This window comes from Cyprinodon variegatus, unplaced genomic scaffold (genome assembly GCF_000732505.1).
Source record: "Cyprinodon variegatus isolate N-32 unplaced genomic scaffold, C_variegatus-1.0 Scaffold201, whole genome shotgun sequence".
NCBI classification, from domain to species: Eukaryota; Metazoa; Chordata; class Actinopteri; order Cyprinodontiformes; family Cyprinodontidae; genus Cyprinodon; species Cyprinodon variegatus.
In genome coordinates this window covers 212204-230924 of record NW_015150654.1, presented here as the reverse complement: position 1 = coordinate 230924, position 18721 = coordinate 212204, and the positions used below count along the sequence as shown (strand labels likewise).

Genomic DNA, 18721 nt, shown 5'->3' with positions numbered 1-18721 from the left:
GTAGAAGATGAAGGCTAATCATGTTTTGGGTGTACTATTCCGTTAAGGTGAACATCAGTTCTTGGCACTGAATTGCACCTGAACTAAGTCTGGAGTTTGATTGGACCATGCCATTACACTGATATGGTTTGTTCTAAACCATTTGAATCTCTGTATGTGAAAGGTTTTAGTCTTGGACTACATAGGGCTCCACAGCATTAAGAAAATTTGTGTTCTGATATTTTGAGTGAGTTTTCTGATAAAGACATGTATTGCAATAAAAAAGTATGTACAAGTATTCAATAAAGAAATTCAGTGCCAGAATCTAGGGTACTTACATTAATTAGCTTATATGTTTGCAGTCTCAACTGCTCCTAGTGATATTGACATTGCTTACAGTTAAATTATGATACAATTCTTTTTTTATGTACTGTTCAGACATAGTATTGGAGGGTGAATCACTGTCTTAATCTCACTATTTTCTAGCTTCTATTCTATTTTTCATCAACTCTGACCTGGTTTTACTATAACATGCTCTGACCTGCTTTACTGCAAGGGCATCTCTCATAATTTTGCTATCCCCTGCAAGCTGGTAAAACCTAAATTAGGATTTTGAACAAGGCCAGATTTCTCAGATGACTATTAGTTTTCCCACCTTAGCTTTGGCTTTCTGAAGAACGTCAGGAGTTACTGTGGCAAGATATGCCTCTTGGTTGTTTAAGGGATTGATGATGTTTTCGGTCTAATTTTCAGTTTTTTATTTAGATGATGCTTTAAACAGTCTATTGAGAGCTGTGTCAATATTTTCATTACTGATCTGTCTGGTGTGTTCCCCGTTCTTTGTAATTTTGTTAGTTTACAACAGTTCTATTTATACTTAAATTAAATACACCCCTCTATTTACCTATCTGGCAAGTCCTTGCACTGTATTTTCTTAATGGCACAACTCATATTAAGCAGAGTAAATGGGGAATTAATACAAATGCCTTCCTCACTTTCCAGTTTTTCAGTATGAAGTAGAAATGGCAACACGTCCTTTTGATTTAAAGTGATCTGTTATGCTCATCCCAATATAGTGCAATGGGATACTGGTGACGAATATAAAATTGGGGTGTATGTAGTTTTACACATTACAAGGCTTTATAGTTCAAAGATTCCACAAAACAGACAACCAAAAGCAAATAAATGCTTTGCAAAAGCAATATATATGTTTCACGTAGCTTGTGAATGCAGCAGGCTAAGTGAATTTGTTGAATGTCTTTCATGCAAATTCTTTCAATGCAACTTTGATAGGCTTATTTCAGAGATGGGAATATATCATGTATTAATAACACAGACAGTCTGAGAGAATAATTTAGAATGGGGGTTGGGGTAGGGTAAAAAATCTCCTTCATCAAGCTGAGCACCCAAATTATGCAGGTACATTTAGAATGCAATGAGGTGTTGCACAGTAACAAACCAAGTGAAATTGATGTAGCCAATTAACAAGTATGTAGCCTCCAGCCCACATGAAAGCTCAGCCTTGATCTCAGCGGAAAGGATAGAAAAAAAAAATTCCATCCCTGAGCCATGAAAAAGCAATGATGATTTGGTAACCGTCAGAATGTCTGTCTAACGTTGAGACGATGAATTACACGATATACTTCAGTTGTTACATAAGTCTATTCAGTATATTGGCCTTGGGCATGTTTAGGACAGACTGTATTTAAAACCAATATTTATCAAAGATGCCTGACATTTTTCTCTTTGCAGCAAGCTTCTTCTTGTAGAGCACAATCTATTGTGGCTGTTTGTAATGCATCACGCTACAGGACAAGGGAGATTTGTCAACAATTCAAACACTCCCTGTTGGAGCCGGGCTGCTGAGACCCATGCAAGAGTGACAGATTGACTTTGCAGCGTCACATCTGCAGGGCTTCCTTTATACGGACACTCAATGGATGTACATCTCCAGGCACTTTTTTCTTTCCTGTTGACACTCTGCTGGTGCTGCAAATTAACTTATTAATTTTTCACCACATGCTCTGATGGTAATTACATTTCCTCCCCTGTGCAGCCTATTGTCTCTGGAAATGTCATAAAATAGCTTAAACTGCTGCTCTGATTAGGGAGTAATCTGATTGACAGCGAAATTACCAGCCGTCAAGCGACATTCTCTGCATTCAAAGATGAGCTCGCTATTTTTGCGAAAGTGTAATTAACCACAATGCAAGTTCAGCAGGCACATTGTTCTGGTGCTGTCACGAACAATAACAGCTCTACTGCAATGGGGACTGGCAAAGCTTTACTTGTTTGCTTTATTTTGTCCTTCATGTGATCCAGCCTAGCATTCTATTATTGACATGGTCAATCATGTTGGTAGTTTTATTAAACAAAGTTGTGAACGGCGTTATCCTTATGAAATGCTTTGCATTGATGAGTAGTGCTGCCCTTTGAATTGTAATTCTTAGTAGTTTAAATCTTAAGATCAGTCTAATTCAGCGACAAAAAATTATGCATTACTGTCATGGAGAAGTTCATAATGTAGCGCTAACTTTTTCTCTGAAAATGTTTTTCTAGTGACTATAGATGTTTTTTAACAACTGAAAAGCCGACACATGCAAGAAAATAACAACATTTAAGTAGAATATTGGATTTGCGTTGGAAATTAGCATTGAACACCCTAAATCCATCCATTGATTATGTTTTACCTATTTTAAACCACATTAAAGAGGTTAGAAAACAGACATCCCTCAGGCACGCAAGTTCTAGGTCTTCTGCAGGATCTTCTCTATGTGAGATTTGCCTGTAAAACTTCCAAATGGAATCGCCCTGGTAGTATCTTGTTCAGACATTCCATTTTACTGAACTAATTTTAACTGTTTGAGCAACAGTTGTGCTGCAAGTAATTAGCCATTGATGAAACTCTTCACCTCATCACAAAGGTCAAGTGCAGCCGCCCTATAAAGGAAGCTCATTTGAGTTGCTTGCATCCAGGATCTTGTTCTTTCAGGATCCATACCAATGTATAACTCAGGAATTTCACTATTTGACACACCATTTATTATCAAGACATATCAGAGCAGCACCCACCTTCCTCCAGACAAGGCCCCAATCTATCTGTCTGTTTAGCATTTCACCCTAATCATTTGTGAAAAGTAGTACTCTTGCACCGCTCTGTTGGAGTGAGTGAATGAAGAAAAATCATCACAAATCAGCTGGTAATATTTGGCACTGGAAGGTTTTGCAGATACTGATGGATGGTAGGTTTTTAGGTTTTTTCTCAATGCTTTTAATACCTATTTTATTTTTTCATCATTTGTTGTGAGTGTGTGGGGAATCAGAATGTGTAGGAATCAGATTAAGGACCATTTTTTTACATTTATTTCACCATAACATTAATGACCGGTTGTTGTAAAGTGAGGACATTTTTCTGGTCCTCACAAGGTATTTTGCTAGTGGTTAGGTTTAGGGGTAAGGTGTTGAATGGCTTAAGGTTTGGATTAGATGTGCATTAATAATAGTTAGGTTTAGGGTTATTTTTAGGGTTAGGGCATAGAACCAGTTCAAAATGACTAAAAATCAATGGAATCTCAATAGGAGTTAACACATGGTCCTGAATACTTATAGCAAAACGATTGTGTGTGTATGTAGGTGTGTGTTTGGGGGTGTATGTACCTGTCTAGCCCTCAGAATGAGGGTAATTTTTGCAATTTTACCATCAAATTCAGGACCAGTTCTTGCAAAGTGAGGACAGTTTGCCAGTCCTAACATGCTATTTTGCTAATGGTTACGTTTAGGGTTAAGGTGTCAATTGGGTTAGGGTGAGGTATGCATTGGTAATGGTTAGGTTTAGGGTTAGGTTTAGGGTTAGGGCATAGAAAGGGTTGAAAATGACAGAAAATCAATGGAAGTCAATAGGAATCAACACATGGTCACTCACTACGATGGCAGAACCATGGCAGTATGTGTGTGTGTATGTGTATGTGTGTTTTTTTTGTTTTGGTGAGTTTCTACCCATGTCTGGAATAAATTTGTGCTAAGAAGCCAGTTAGAAATACATCTACTTAGATAACATTGAGGAATTTAACACATTTTTTTCCAGCTTTGTTCCCTCTACTGTCACGAAACTGTGCCTGCCCTAAATAACATGGCACGACTGGCTTTGTGTTCAGAGTTCTCACTGATCGGAGACATGTAGTTATGAAAGCTTGTCATCTGTGTGGACAGTACGAGGACACCGTGATCACATGGACAATCAAGCTGCGCAATAATGACTTGCATCGCATTGACTAAGACTGGGCTGACAGCCATGCTGAGGGGGAAGTGTATTGGTCCCTTACTGTCTATCAAGGCGAGAATTACATTTTTTTTTCCTCTCCTCTGTGTTTTCTTCTTGTCTTGGTGCCATACAGCTCTATACACGCCCTCACTTCAATTCTTGTTCCTCTGCGTTTTTCCATGTCTTCCTTCTTTTCTTGCTGAAAAATTGCAGCTCAGCACACACCCCCACACCGTTCACACATGTACAAGCCTTCTGGTTTAGATAAGTAAAATTACTTTATTGTAATATTTTCTGTCACTAAAGAAATTTGTGAAATTATGTGTTCCAATCACTAAAACAGAGTTATGGTGCTACTTTGCTTTATGGTTATTTAGGCTATAAAGTTGAAGATAAAAAATGCTTATATAAAATGGCATTTGCCTACTCTCTTTTTACCATTTTAATTTGACTGATTTAAACACTGAAATTGCATTTGTATCTTTTCAATTCCCTTTAACGACCCACTTTCAGAGACATAGACATGTATGGGGCATTACAGGCTAACAAAAAGAACCAAAAACAACCCATTGCAAAGGGGTGGAACCGTTCATCCGTTTCAATTTGCATGTTTTCAAAACAAAAACAAGGCTTTGATGGGTTACTGTGTAAAACCTCAAACTCAATGCTATTTCTGACATTTTGAATTGAAAGATCTGCCTAGATGGGAAGCTCAGCATCTTAAAACTTGGAAACAAAGTCCAGTGGATTGTTTTTTTTATTTTCTTTTTATCTTGTAAATGATTTTTATACTTAGTTAATAATAATTATCCCCAGCCAAGATACAATTGCTACATGGCTCTCCTTTTTTGCCCATAGTCCCATATCTGTTATCTTGCTAATTTCCTAAGGGGGTTAGTCACAGAGCTGAGTTTATGGCTGAAAGCAAAGTAGGGGTCAGTGTAAGTATTGCTCTATTAGAATCAATAGATACAGACTTTAAGGTGCTGACAATGAATCATTTGACAAAGAAGACTGAGTTTTCTCTAAAGGTTGAAGCTCTATCCATCCATCCATTTTACATCATGCTTATCCCTGCTGGGGTCACAAGGGATGCTGGTGTCTATCTCCAGCTGTCTACAGGCAAGAGGCGGGTCTACCCTGGACAGGTCGCCAGTCCATCGCAGGGCAACACAGAGACAAACAGAACAAACAACCATTCACACACACTCACACCTAAGGAGGATTTGGAAAAGTAAATTAATACTCATGTTTTTGAACTGTGGGAGGAATACCCAGAGAGAGCATGCATAGGGAGAACATGCAAACTCCATGCAGAAAGACCCTGGGCCGGGAATCTTCTTGCTGCAAGGCAGCAGTGCTACCCACTGCCTCACTCTGCATCCCAGGGTGAAGCTCAGTCTTTATGAGCTACAAGTTGGAGTCACTTTTTGTTTGGGAGGCGTTTAAGTGGTGTATTTAGTTTCTGGATCAAACCTGTATTCACTTATGCATAATTCTTAGGGATGTCCAAGTAGTAAAAGATGCTATTTTTGTCCCTTTGAGCTGTGTATTGTTTATCCAATTCATCTTATCTTACACAAAAATGCAAGCGATGAGGAGAGCAGATATGAAAAACTGTGAATATAATATAATTTTGAGTCTTCTTAAAAGGGCTTCAAGCCCTTACACTATCTTTGTGTAATAACTGGAAAGAAAGAAGTGCTTTAGATTTTAAATCAACTGGTACTACTCAGATCTGCTAAATGAGGAAGTGACATAGAGATAATTACTAAAGAGTCAGCACTATTTATTCCTTAGAAGCAGTGGCGGCTGGTGGAGTTTTTATTTTTTTTATTTTTTTTTTTTTATTCAAAATAGACATATACCAAAAACCAGTCAAACATATACTAAGTTATCACACCAGTATATTTATATGAATGCCAACAACAAAAAACATTATAAAAACATTTTATAAAAACAAAACATAATTCCATGTACAGGTTTAGTTTTTGTACATAAATCTTGCCCTTCTGAAGCTTTGTGAAGATAAATCTGTGTTTTACATGGTCCAGTATTGTGTTACAAACCTAGAAAAATGTACCAGTTTAATGATGGAGACACTATTAGTCAGCTTTTTTTTTTTTTTCTTTATAAAAACTAGTTATTTTCTAAGAATGTATTTATTTAAGAGAAACTATGCAAATTAACACACATCTAGAAAAAGTACACTATAATTTTCTTATTCCGTGTTGGCTCAGATCCTGATGATTTAAAAAGGAGGCAGGGAAAGAAGAATAAAGTATTAGCCTCACTATATGCTGCTAGCCAAGCCTTCTTGCTAAACCCGGTCCTGGAAAAGGACGGTTCTTGCGCCATGTCTATCTCTCTCTCTATATATCTCTCTCTCCAATGCATCTCCAACCCCTGTGACTCGACCTGTCAATCACCCACAAAACGTCTGCACTGTGGTGGGAGGTGGTGAGCAAATACGCTTCGCATCAGCTCTCCTTTTCCTTTTTGTGTTGCAGTGGAGCTTCTGTGCATGGACAACTTTTAATGAGAGTCAATGGGCAAAGATTTTTGTGCCCGACGGTGAAAGTTCATCACCAATCCGACAAAAAATTAAATGACGCTTTACTAGTCATTAAAGATTAAATATGTATCTTGCATATGTAAGAAATACATATTAATATATTTCGTAATATTTTAAATGCTAATTTAAAATTTAATGATAAAAATATATATATATATATTTTTTAATAAGGGTCATTGGGTTGGTGGGACGGCGCCCTCGCGGACTCTATTGGCCAGCCACCACTGCTTAGAAGTCTGCTGTGTTACAATATTACTCTGGGCTAACAGTCAGCTGTGGGATTTGAAATGAAATTTTTTCCAAGAATTATACCATTTGAAATATTGCGTTTCTCACCACATTTCAAATGCCACATAACAGGCACTAGACACATCTTGCTCTTGACTGTCTTACCTTGAAAAATTCAAATGAATCTCTCTATAAGAAAAAGGCTGATACTAGGCGTATATGTGTTTTCTATGAGGTGATTTTATTCAGCATACCAGACCATACTGAAAGAACTGATTTGGTCAATTAGACTCCAATACAGTTATTGAAAATGTTGGATCTTTGAGGGATGACATCAGATAGTCCCAGATATCAACAACCATTTTCTTTTCCTGTTTTTTTTTTTCTTTCATCAGATAATCAATAGATAAGTTATCCTTTGAGCCATTATTTTCTAACTGTTTTTGAGGTATTTTTGGGTAGCCTATTGCTTACACAAGGCAAAAGCAGGACATAATCACTGCTGTATTATGATAGAGTAGATGTGATGAAGGGGATAAAACATAGGATAAACGTGCAAGGTAATACCAACTGCCAAATATTTCCTTTTGTTAATATAGCAGCAAAAATGAATCACTGCAAAGAGAAATGGGTGGATGAATTGTTCACCAAGTGGAGCTGATAGCATTAAAGAGATAAATTGCCTCTCGGCTTTGTGGCGTTGTGGCAGCATATCAAAAAACTGAATCTATGGGCTTTTTTAAGCCAAAGAATTTCCACAATCTATTTCCTTAGTCCTAGTATTCATTTTCCTTCATCATTGTCCCGTGAACTGCTGCTGGAACATGTAGTGTTTGGTAAAAGGCCCAACAGTACTTCAAGCAAGAAACCTGCCTTTTAAATGTCATCCTTTCGTGAAGTATTTTGTGTTAATTCTGCTTCTGCATATCTTGAGATTTTAGAAAAGGTTTTCCCTAGCCAAAGGGGTGGGTAACATTCTTGACCAATAAAGGCCTTTGCACATTAAACTTATATTTTCTAAAAGGCATATGGATTTTAGTGACTAATAGGAATCTTGCAAAGATAACTTTTAGAGGATCTACCACTTTTGCGTTTTTGCACAATAACAGAGATTTAGCATCAAAATGTCTCATGTGTTTTTTGATGTCTTCTTCCTTTCTACAGTTCCACCAATAATTTTGAGGTTGGCTGAGCCTGAACAACGCCTTGACACCTGCATCGAGTTCACAGTTCGTGGGTACCCACACCCCAAACTGCGTTGGTTCTATAAACAAAAGGAGATCCAGCAGAATGAATATATCAAAACGGACATGGACTTCTACCAGGACTACTTGGAGGGATGTCTGACTTTTCAAAACCCAACCCACATAAATAATGGCAACTACACTTTGGAGGCCAGCAACCCTTTGGGAACAGTCACCAAGACAGTATATGGTCACTTCCTCACGCCCCCCGAGGATATGGGTGAGTGGATAACTTTTTTACTTTATTTTGTGTTGATTTACCAAGCTCTAAAACCAAACAACCGAAAATAAAAACCAAATAAAGGAAAAGAAACACATTAAAACTTACTTTATACATAAAACTACAGCTAGCATTCTCCAACTGTTAAAGACTGACTCCTAAACTCTATCGTTTGGGTTGGGGGCTTCTAAAACTTGCCAACAGAGAATGCAGGTTTAGCAACTAACCCTTGCTGCACGGATTCTTTTAAGTGCAGTCAGGTACAGAAGGCTGTTCATTTTTTGATCACATGAATTTCACGGGACAGGGAGAAGAAAAACCCCAATTCTGACAAATTTCTCTCCATGATCAGCATTCTAGGGTTAAATCCTGTTAGTTCATGAAAAAGTGTGACACTCTCTGTCTCTTCTTTTGCAGACACAGTGGAAATATTTGAGTTTTTCTCTTCCAAAGCAGCCCTGTTGGGATTTTACTTTTACTGTCTTATCATTCTTTGGCACTTGTTATATGTGGATTTGCACACATATACACACAGAGGTACTTGTACTCTCCAGATTGTAAAAAATTATAAATTGTTAACTTTGTGCTCCAGTTCATGATGTAGCCACTAGCAATCTATTTTTCTTTTCACTTTACTTCTCAATTTCATTTCTGAATTGTTAATAAGTTTTCTGTACTAGATTGTTTGCACTTTTTTTTTATTTCTCCTCTTTAACGAGAGCCTGTAAGTTCAATTCGATTCAGTTTTTTTATCTAGTTCCAATTCACATCTCAAGGCACTTTGCAGAGACAATTCAACCATATCATATAGTCAGATTGGTTTAAAGTTGAATATTTAGGTCAGGGTATAATATAATAAATAATATTATCATTGTATACAACATAATTATTATAATCACTTAATTAGTGCAGTATTTGGAATTAAAACTCATACATAGTTGTGTGCAGCAGTGTTCACTATTTGATTGGATCAAATGATTAAAAAAATGCTAAATCCTCTGTGCTAATTCCCTACTGATTATTCTGCTGTTGACTGGTGTTTGCTGTCATGTATTGGTTCTCATCATTGAAGCTTAAAAAAAGAAAAACAATTTAACTGTTTATTTACATAGGAAACAGGGGATCTGGTGGTCCATTAAAAATGCAGGAAGCCAAAATAGGCTTTCACTTCCTCCTGATGCTGCTCTTCAGCCCTATCAAAAAGCCACCCAGCAATTGTTCCAAGGCAGCAATTTTGCTTGTGTTTACTACCTCCTTCATAAATAGAACTTCTGAGCTATAGTCCCCAAGTGTTCAGTGGGATTGAATTTCTTCTCCACTACCAAATTCTGGTGGTAGTCTGATAAACTGTCAGATAAAGCTAGATATCATTGAGGATAGAGCTACTGTAGTTACCAAAGAGCCAGAATAGCCCCTGATTACAAAATCCTCTCAGCATATCTGACTCTGTACTGATAACAATTGTTGTTTTGTTTTTTTGCGATGTGACAAGTGACACCAACCCCACAGCATAATACTGCCTCCACTGAAAGTTGTTTCACATTGACAGAGAGAGTTTTGCAAGCTTTTCAAGGGGAAAAACAATGTGGTCAGCGCTCCTGCTCAACTCACCAGAGCTTTTTTTTTTTTTTTTTTACAATAGTTAGCCATATAATGATTGATAGACAGACGCAAATACATAATTATTTATTTTTAAACAGTCGTTTTTATACTGAAATATATAATGCATGCAAATAATCTAAAGAAATGTATCAATGAAAAAATTCCACTGGGGTCACGCTCAACTTACCCAAGGAAGAGGTTCTGCATGAAATCTCCTGTTTCTGGTCTGAAGATATATTTCAGGTTGTTTCAATGGCTTTCTTGTTGACAGCTAAAACAAAGTGGGCCTGTGCAATCTCTGACCTTCATTAGAGATTCCTCCCACATCCATATAAAGCCATTGTTAAACAGTTGCAGATTATGACACTGCTGTATGACTAGTGATTTGGACAAATGGATTTGAAGGCTATCGCACAATGCGCGCTGAGGCTTCACGTTGGCACACATGCACAAACCAGCACTGCTGGATGTGAGAAAGTTCAGTGACAGAGGGTAATCTACTGACAGCCTGAGTGATGCTAACACTGCTGAGCAGGGAGGAGGGCAGAGGGACGAGAAGACGGGGATAATGGCTGAGAGGGAGGGACTCTGGGTTAGTAGTGAGACACACACATAACATTTTCGTGCTGTGTGTGTGTGTATTTGTTTCTCAGCCTTTGGCAGCAAGCCAATAATTTGACCGCTGTTACTGTTTGAGGTCCTGGCCACAGGTACAAATCAGGATCCGTCTTCATATCAGCTCAATTTATTATTCAGTTTAATTTTATTGTACTTTAGGAAAAAAAGAACTACCTATTTTAAGTGCAGTACATTAAATTAAACTTCACCTAAAACCCTTTTGTTTTTTCTTGTGACTTTTTTCGCAATTTCAGTGGTTTTTTGGACAGTTCTCTTTAATCCTTTGAAATATTTGTTATGTCTCAGTGTCCCTGGTTCACATTACAACCACAGATTTTGGGGTATAGTACTTCACTGAGGTCAAATGTGATAATCCAGGTAATGTATAATAGTAAAGTGGAAGCAAGTGGAGATGCTTAAGACATGGTTAGGTAATAAAAAAAACATTGCCAGCTTTGAATATTTTACAGTCACTAGGCAGAACTTAATCCCAAAAGCATAAAAGTTATATATGATATGATGTGATATAATCTGATATGGCAAAAGCTACAGAAAAACAGCCCTCTATCTACATTGATGGTCTGGGCAACATACAATAGACATTATTGGCAATAGAGAGACAGTGCATCAATCCACAGCTCTGGTGACAGAATCTGCTGACAGAACAGTGACTTGGGATGCACTCTCGTGGTCTTTGTAAAAATAATCAAAAGAAGACACACTGATAAAAGGAAGCCATAAGGTAAGGGACATGGAAGGGGTAGGATAGGGTATTCTGGTTCAATTAGACCAAACATAAGTGTTTTACCCTGCAATCAAAATACTCTCTCTGATACTGGTAAAGACTCTCAGTCATGCAGGAATTATCTTTCTGATCTACTAAAGGGTTATGTATACAGTATAAAAAGCATACAAACTCAATAGCATGTCAATAGCAAACTCGTCTGTTCCTATTTGGCTGTCACTCCATCCTGGAGAGAAATATCAGCTGTGCTGCTGCCATCAGCACCTTTGTTTATAGTTGTTGGAGATCGGCCTGTTTTTCAGTGTAGTCCTGTTTCTCTGTCTGTGGCTGGCTTGTTTTGCTCTCTTCATCCCCTGACGTTTGAGCTGGCTTGGAGCTCATCTGCCTGGATGTGTGTTTCCTGTTACATTTGCCTTTTGTATCTCTGCTTATTTTTCTGTCTGCTTCTGTCTCCTTGAACCCCAGTCGGCCTCGGCAGATGGCCGCTCACACTGAGCCTGGTTCTGCTGGAGGTTTCTTCCTGTTAAAAGGGAGTTTTTCCTTTCCCCTGTCGCTACCTGCATGCTTAATGTGAGGGATTGCCCTCTAGTCAGTAAGTCGATGCAATCAACTGGTTTTCCATTGAAAGAAAACTTGGAACTAATCTGACTATATGATCCGGTGAACTGTAAAGTGCCTTGAGATGATATGTGTTTTGAATTGGCGCTATATAAATAAACTGAATTAAACTGATTCCAAAAAAGTTAAAAAATAATCCACTGGACTTTGTTTCCAAGTTTGAAGACGTTTCGCTTCGCATCCAGGAAGCTTTTTCAGTTCAAAATGTCAGAAATAGCGTTGAAAATGGTTGCACACAGTGTTTGCATTTCTAAAATAAGCAGGGGAGTAGGCTCAAACACTTAGCATGATTATGCAGAGCATATGCTAATCCCCAGGACATGGAAAATACTGGGTGGAGTATGTGTAAATTAATCACTTATCTTGCAAAATGATATTTATCAAACCTGAAGCTGAATTGCAACTTCCATGTCTATATTTAGCATGTTTTAAAATCAGAGGCAAACTCAGATGCTAAAAATGTCTGGCCTCTTTGCGATGAAAACGAAGCAGTGATACAATGACAGACACAAAATGGAAAATGTTATTCGCATACCGACAAATTTGGATAGTACAAATTTCAAATAGTAGATACATATAGTATATTCAGCAATGATATTTTTTAAAAAAGCTTCTTGCAACACTACACTCTCTTTTGGCTGAGTAGAGTGGTGTTGCCATAAGATAAATTTTTTCTGGTGTCATTTTGTAGGGGTTTTTTTTAATCACAATTTAATCATCAGGTTAAGTAAAAAAAGCTGCTACAAGTAATTGTTTTGAACAAAATTGATGAATATAAAGATGCTGTGCTCAATTGTTATTTCCTCTATTTGTTAGACACATCTTGTTGTGTCTCAGAAGACAATGTGATAAATGTTTCTGAGTGATATTGGTTATCAAAAATAAGAAATTAAAAATTTACATTGCAATGTTGCAACATTTAGAATGATGCAGATGCCAGAGGCGGTTAAATCATCTTATAGGTAATGGGTTCCCATTATGTTTTTTGAATTCTACATGAACAGAGAAGACGCTTACTCTCCTCCTTTGACTATATCGTCTCATCATAGCCACCATATGTGTCATCTGTGTGCAGTGCTGTTGAAAATTGCCATTTCTGATGTGCAAAAAAAAAAGTCTGATGTACTAAGCTTTGAAAACAGTTAGTAGTGCACAAAAAAAGAAGAGGTCAGAGGACAGTAAGCCACACTTTGCTCCTGTTAACAAAATTTTTTATCACCCCTAACATACCCTGAAATTGCATATGCAATTTTTGTTTAAACTACCATTTTTTAGCTTCTTATTTGGGTCTTAGTAGATCAGGACTTATGAGAGGTGAATCACTAACACGCCAAATACACCCTCCCCATGATGAAACATGGCTGTGGCAATAGGAACTTTTCCTTAGCAGCGCAGCAGGTAGGATGGTCAAAGCTAATGGGAGGGATAGTACAGCTAAAGCAGAGTTGTACTGGAAGCGATGCCTTCTACACTCCGTAAAACATTTAAAGTTTTACCCCATCCCAAACATTCAGCTGCAGCTACAATCGATAAATTGATTGAAAGCTAAATTGTGCATTAGAATTGTCGAGTTAAAAATTAAATCTAATTTAATTTAAATCAGTGTGTAATTAATTAATGTGACAAACTGTCTTTGAAAAGTAAGTGGATATTTATACACATGTATAAGGTGCAACAAAAAAAAGTGTTTTTTTGTCTTTCTGATATGCCAATATCAGTACTTAAAATGAAAGACTCTAGACAAAGTCAAGTCTGTGGTTTTCTGGCCTTTTAGGCTGTCCATTAATCCATGTAAATATTATTTTTGTTTAATGTGATAACAGATGCAGAACCATGGTCATTTAGGGGAGTTACACAAGTTTACATTGGGAAAATGCATTAGTCTGCTGTATTGATTGTGTTTTATGACAAAATTGAGCTTGGCTGCGTATAAAACGCATGAATAAAAGAGAGTAGGGCCATTATACACATTTACAACGAAGGAGTAAACCAACGCCGTTAAGCAGTTTATTCCCTCTTTAAGTCTCAGGTGACTTTTCTCCTGCTCATGTTTTGCAGATGAGAATCCTGAGGGTGATACAGGCCAACCAGAAGAAGATACATTCGGGGTGAGTTTTTTTTTCTTTTTTTTTATTAAAGGAAATGTTAAAGACAGAGGATCAAGACATTACCAGAGAGCTGGTTGATTTTATTATTTTTTGCATATTACCCCAACAGTTTTTTTTTTTTTTGTTGTCTAGTACTATAGCCATGGTTTAAAATAGGTATATTAGCTTCAGTTTGTTTATGACATTTGAAGAACCCTACAGCAAAAAAAAAAAACTGTTTAAACTTAAAAAAGTTTTTAAATGTTTTAAAATGTAACACTAAAAATAAAAATGACAAAGACAATGAGAGAATAACAATGTTTTGTTCCTATATAAAAAAGAAAATACAAACTGAAAGACATGTTTGGAATTTGTATAAGATGCTCTCACCTGATACTACCGAGAAAACCTGATACATAAAATAAAAGTTGGAATTATAATTAGATGTCCTGATAGCAGTCAAAATATGGATAAGATATGGAACGATTTCAAAAGAGGTCTCAAAAGTAATGGAAATAGTTTAAATGAAAATTGAACGTTTGATATTTTATTGCCCTGTGTTGATTCTGGTTTTGAAAAGAACCCTTCGACAGCATGTTGTTGGAGAAAATGTTGAGAAATTGGACATCACAAATCTGGGATTTTTCAGTTATCCAAAAATAAAAGACGTATTAAGGTGGAACTTATGAAAATTCTGGAAATGGAAACTTCATAGAATCCCTTCTTTTACTTATTCTGGGTCATTTAAAATCAGGATTTCAACGTAATTCAGCAATATATTATTTTATTATTGGTTGCAAAGAACTAATCACACTAAATTGAAAAAGATCTGAACCCTCCCAAAATAGGTGAATGGAAACAGATAATTCAACATCTATACATGATGGAAAAACTGACCCCTACTATATACTGATCTTTGAGCAAAGGTGGCACTGTATCCACATGTATTTAGCAACTCGATAAAGTGGGTTGTTCAAATGAAACAAACATTTTTAAAAAAGGTAAAAAAATAAATACAAATATTTTGGAGGCTACCAATGTTAAAGTTCTGCTGAATGTTGCAGATGTTGATAAAAGCATTAAGTAAGTATGTGTGTGTATTTTGTGCGTTTTTAATATCACTCCATGGACAAAACGCCGTTTGGTAATCAAGACTTTAAAAAGTGTCTCGGTATGCCATGGACTGTGTTATGCATTATTAAACAGGCCATTATTTCTTATATTTTCTCATATTTTTCTCTTCCTGAAAACTGCTGCTGGTGAACTATTCCAGTATGCCCCAGTAGATAGAGCTAACCTTTAATGGGCTCTTAATAGACTTATAAATGGCAGACATTTTGACATATGAGAGTAGGAACTGCACAGGTGTAATTAATAACATTCATAATGGCTGCTGTCACTCTTGTGTGACAGCTCTACTTTCCTGGGTAGGCTGCATACCGGTCATTGGCATACCGTCCTCTGATACCTGATGGAAGTAAGCCGCTATCTGGTTATTAATTGAGAACGTGTGTCTCCTGCTATGACCACGTCCCCGCAGAGAAAAAATGCTGTGGCACCATTCACTATACTGAATATAGCATGTCACTGCTGCAAAACCTGCTGAGGCAGATAATTTCTGAAGCCTTTTATTAAAATTAAAGAGTAAAATAATTAATGGGGCTCAAAAACAGGTGTCATTCTTTTCAATTTTCTTACATTTAATACAGAAAAGTTTATCTACAGCATGTATGGTAATAATTGATGACATTATGTCATGGCCAAAAATATGCATTTTGATAATTCTCATTCTAACATTAGAAAATTTAGAATAAAAGTATAGCGATCAGATTTATTGTCTTTATAAAGTAAATTCCTAAAAAGTCATGGTCAAAACGAGCTCTCCTGAGAGTTACTGCATATTGACTTTTTTCATTATCTGTGACTTCTATAATTTGAAATGTTAGTACTACATGTGTGTCCAAAAATGTTAGAAAACTTAAATTACAATAAATAGAATCCATAAAATGATTTAGAATGAAAAAAAAAAAAATAATTAAGAGAACATGTAGATACAGAGCAGCAGCTTGTTAGCATTAAACATCACCATGCATCTGCATTTCCACACCTGAGGTGTTAGTCTGTTTTTAAAAAACTCTGGCTCATATTTGCCTCTGACACTGTGAATTTGTTTAAATATGAAAACAACAAAAAATATAGCTTTGAAGTCACCGCTATATTTGCTTGGTATTATATCTAGAATACTTATACTGTACTCGAAATAGTACCGGTAACTAAAAATATACTTATGATATGAATACAATTGCTTTGTTTTTGACTAGAATACATAGCCCACACTTAGTTTATTTATTGCTGTATGACCAAGAAACCAACTGAATGTTCTAATGTGATTTATATTGTTAAGTTCTGGTTCTTTTGGAATATTCTGTCATTGAAAAAGATAGAAATTCCCAATTACCCAATTCAGACCAAAGTAAAAGTGAAAAAAATATCCTGTTTGAGCTTTAAACAGCTGATGGCTATACCTGGACCTGATCGTTCCCAGACTGGTAGAATCTATAAATCATAAAAAAAAAAAAAAAAGATAAAAAAAGCCCCATATAATACCTTTATCTACTGAAATCTAAGGAGAGATAGCAAAAGCAAATTCAATGACTGTCATCAGTCTAAAAAAAAGGATAACAGTTCTATTTTATAAGGCCTTGGGCTTTTAGCAAACCATGAGAATTCCACCATTCTTCTATTTACTCCTTTGTCTCACCTACATGTTTAGATAGTCTGTCTAACTCTAACATCTGACAAAAAACCTGAATAAATGCAGAAGCAGTTTCCAAATCCTGATTTAACTTCTTAAGGGAAAATAAGAAACTCTAATTTGTTGCACCCTTGGCAGCAACAACAGCAATTATGCATTTTAGATTACTGGCAAAAGGCATTGTACATCGCTGTGAGAGAATTTTGGACCGCTCTTTGTTGGGTTTGCCTTTGAATAAATGTGTTATTCATCATTTGAATTCAGTCATTATGTGGGGTTTTACTCTTTCACATAGCTGCAGTTTTGTCGGGGTTCCTTTTTTTTCTTAATAAAGGAAAACATTGTTTTAAAGATAGCATTTTATTTAATCAGTTTGTGGTTGTCTGATAATAAAATGAACTTGAAAGTCTTAGTTGTGAAAAAAAAAGTAAAAAACAAGAGCCTGTACAGCATTAACAAAAAAAAAAAAAAAGACAAACACATTCGAACAACAGCTTGGTTCAATCATATGAGCTATTAGGCTGGAATAAGAGCAGATAAAAGGAAAGAAAATCAATTTTTACACCTGTTGGCCTTATTTTTTATATGGTTACTGTATTTATCTGTTCTAAAGTGAACACACATGTTTTTTTTCTTATTTTAATGTGCTTTTAAGATTACAGATCTGACATTGATCAAGGGAAACTTGATATTCATTTCATGTAGTGAAGTATAAACTATTAAAAAAGCTGAAAGAAACTTACAAATCATTTTGAATAAAAAATGCAGAAATCGCTAGTAGTTCAAATACGGTGCAACATAAGTAGTCCAAGCAGAGATCAACCCATCAGTTTTATTTATAAATATAAAAGCTGTTTACTTGGAGTTATTTCTGGTCAATTTATAGTTGACTGTGACTTTAAATTGCAATTATTAATCCTAATACCAGTTTTTTCCGATTGCTCTAGTCTGACAGCTCCTTTGCTTCCTAGGTTACCATCGCTGTGGGTTTAGCAGGCTTCGCTTGCGTCCTCCTCCTCGTCCTTTTTGTTCTCATCAACAAGTATGGCAGACGCTCCAAATTCGGTATGAAAGGTAAGTTCATGCAATAGTTGCACAAGTAGAATAGCAGAAAAAACCCTCTGTTGCTTCCCTATCTGGCTGATGCATATCAGTGTGGAATCAATACCTCTTGAAAATCTTCCCAGGCCTTGTTGAGCTGAAAATCTTTAATGGAAACTGTAGCACTTGTACATTTTAGTACAGGTTAAATAATCCATTGTATTATTTTTGCTATATTTGCCCGATTGTGTCATTTGGAAGAAAATGCTGTTTTTCCACTTTTACAGAAGACAGAGAATTTGGTTTCTCTGTTTTAGAACACGATATGAGTTATATTTGAACAATTATTCCATTTGATATCAGATGTCTTCAATATTAACATTTCTTCTGAGTAGAGATGCACTGATCAGTTTTTTTTTTTTGCTTTTTACTGCCCTTGTTAAAGCTGATACAGACCTCCCATTTCTGATTGAAATATGCAAAGAACGTTTTCTAGCCTTGCTGCCATAAGGAGCAGATGCACAAAGGGAATTTTCATTGTCTGATATTAGCAATTAGGGGCTTAGCATTTCTAAAACAACAGTTTGGATTTTCAAAACGTTTGTCAAAAGTTAAAAGAGATGGTTGAAATCTTGCAAGAAGAAGAAACTGTGTTGTTTTTCGTTAAGCCTTCCTGTTATCTGCAGAAAGTATTCCTCTCTTGCAGCTTAAATGAGCCATAGACAAAATTTCCATTCACTGTAAAAAG

At 36.3% G+C, this 18721-nt stretch overlaps 1 protein-coding gene across 2 annotated transcripts in view; it reads left to right on the top strand.

The window, feature by feature from the left end:
• The window catches only part of ntrk3 (neurotrophic tyrosine kinase, receptor, type 3), a 340701-nt gene that overhangs the window by 171074 nt on the left and 150906 nt on the right, over nucleotides 1-18721 (top strand). The window contains exons 8-10 of one of the 2 annotated variants that reach the window (XM_015379852.1): nucleotides 8208-8507; nucleotides 14149-14198; nucleotides 17904-17997. In XM_015379852.1, the coding sequence (XP_015235338.1) occupies nucleotides 8208-8507; nucleotides 14149-14198; nucleotides 17904-17997 (444 nt within the window). Of the gene's footprint in view, nucleotides 1-8207; nucleotides 8508-14148; nucleotides 14199-17903; nucleotides 18007-18721 lie in introns of both variants that reach the window. The other variant, XM_015379851.1, reaches the window with a different exon arrangement.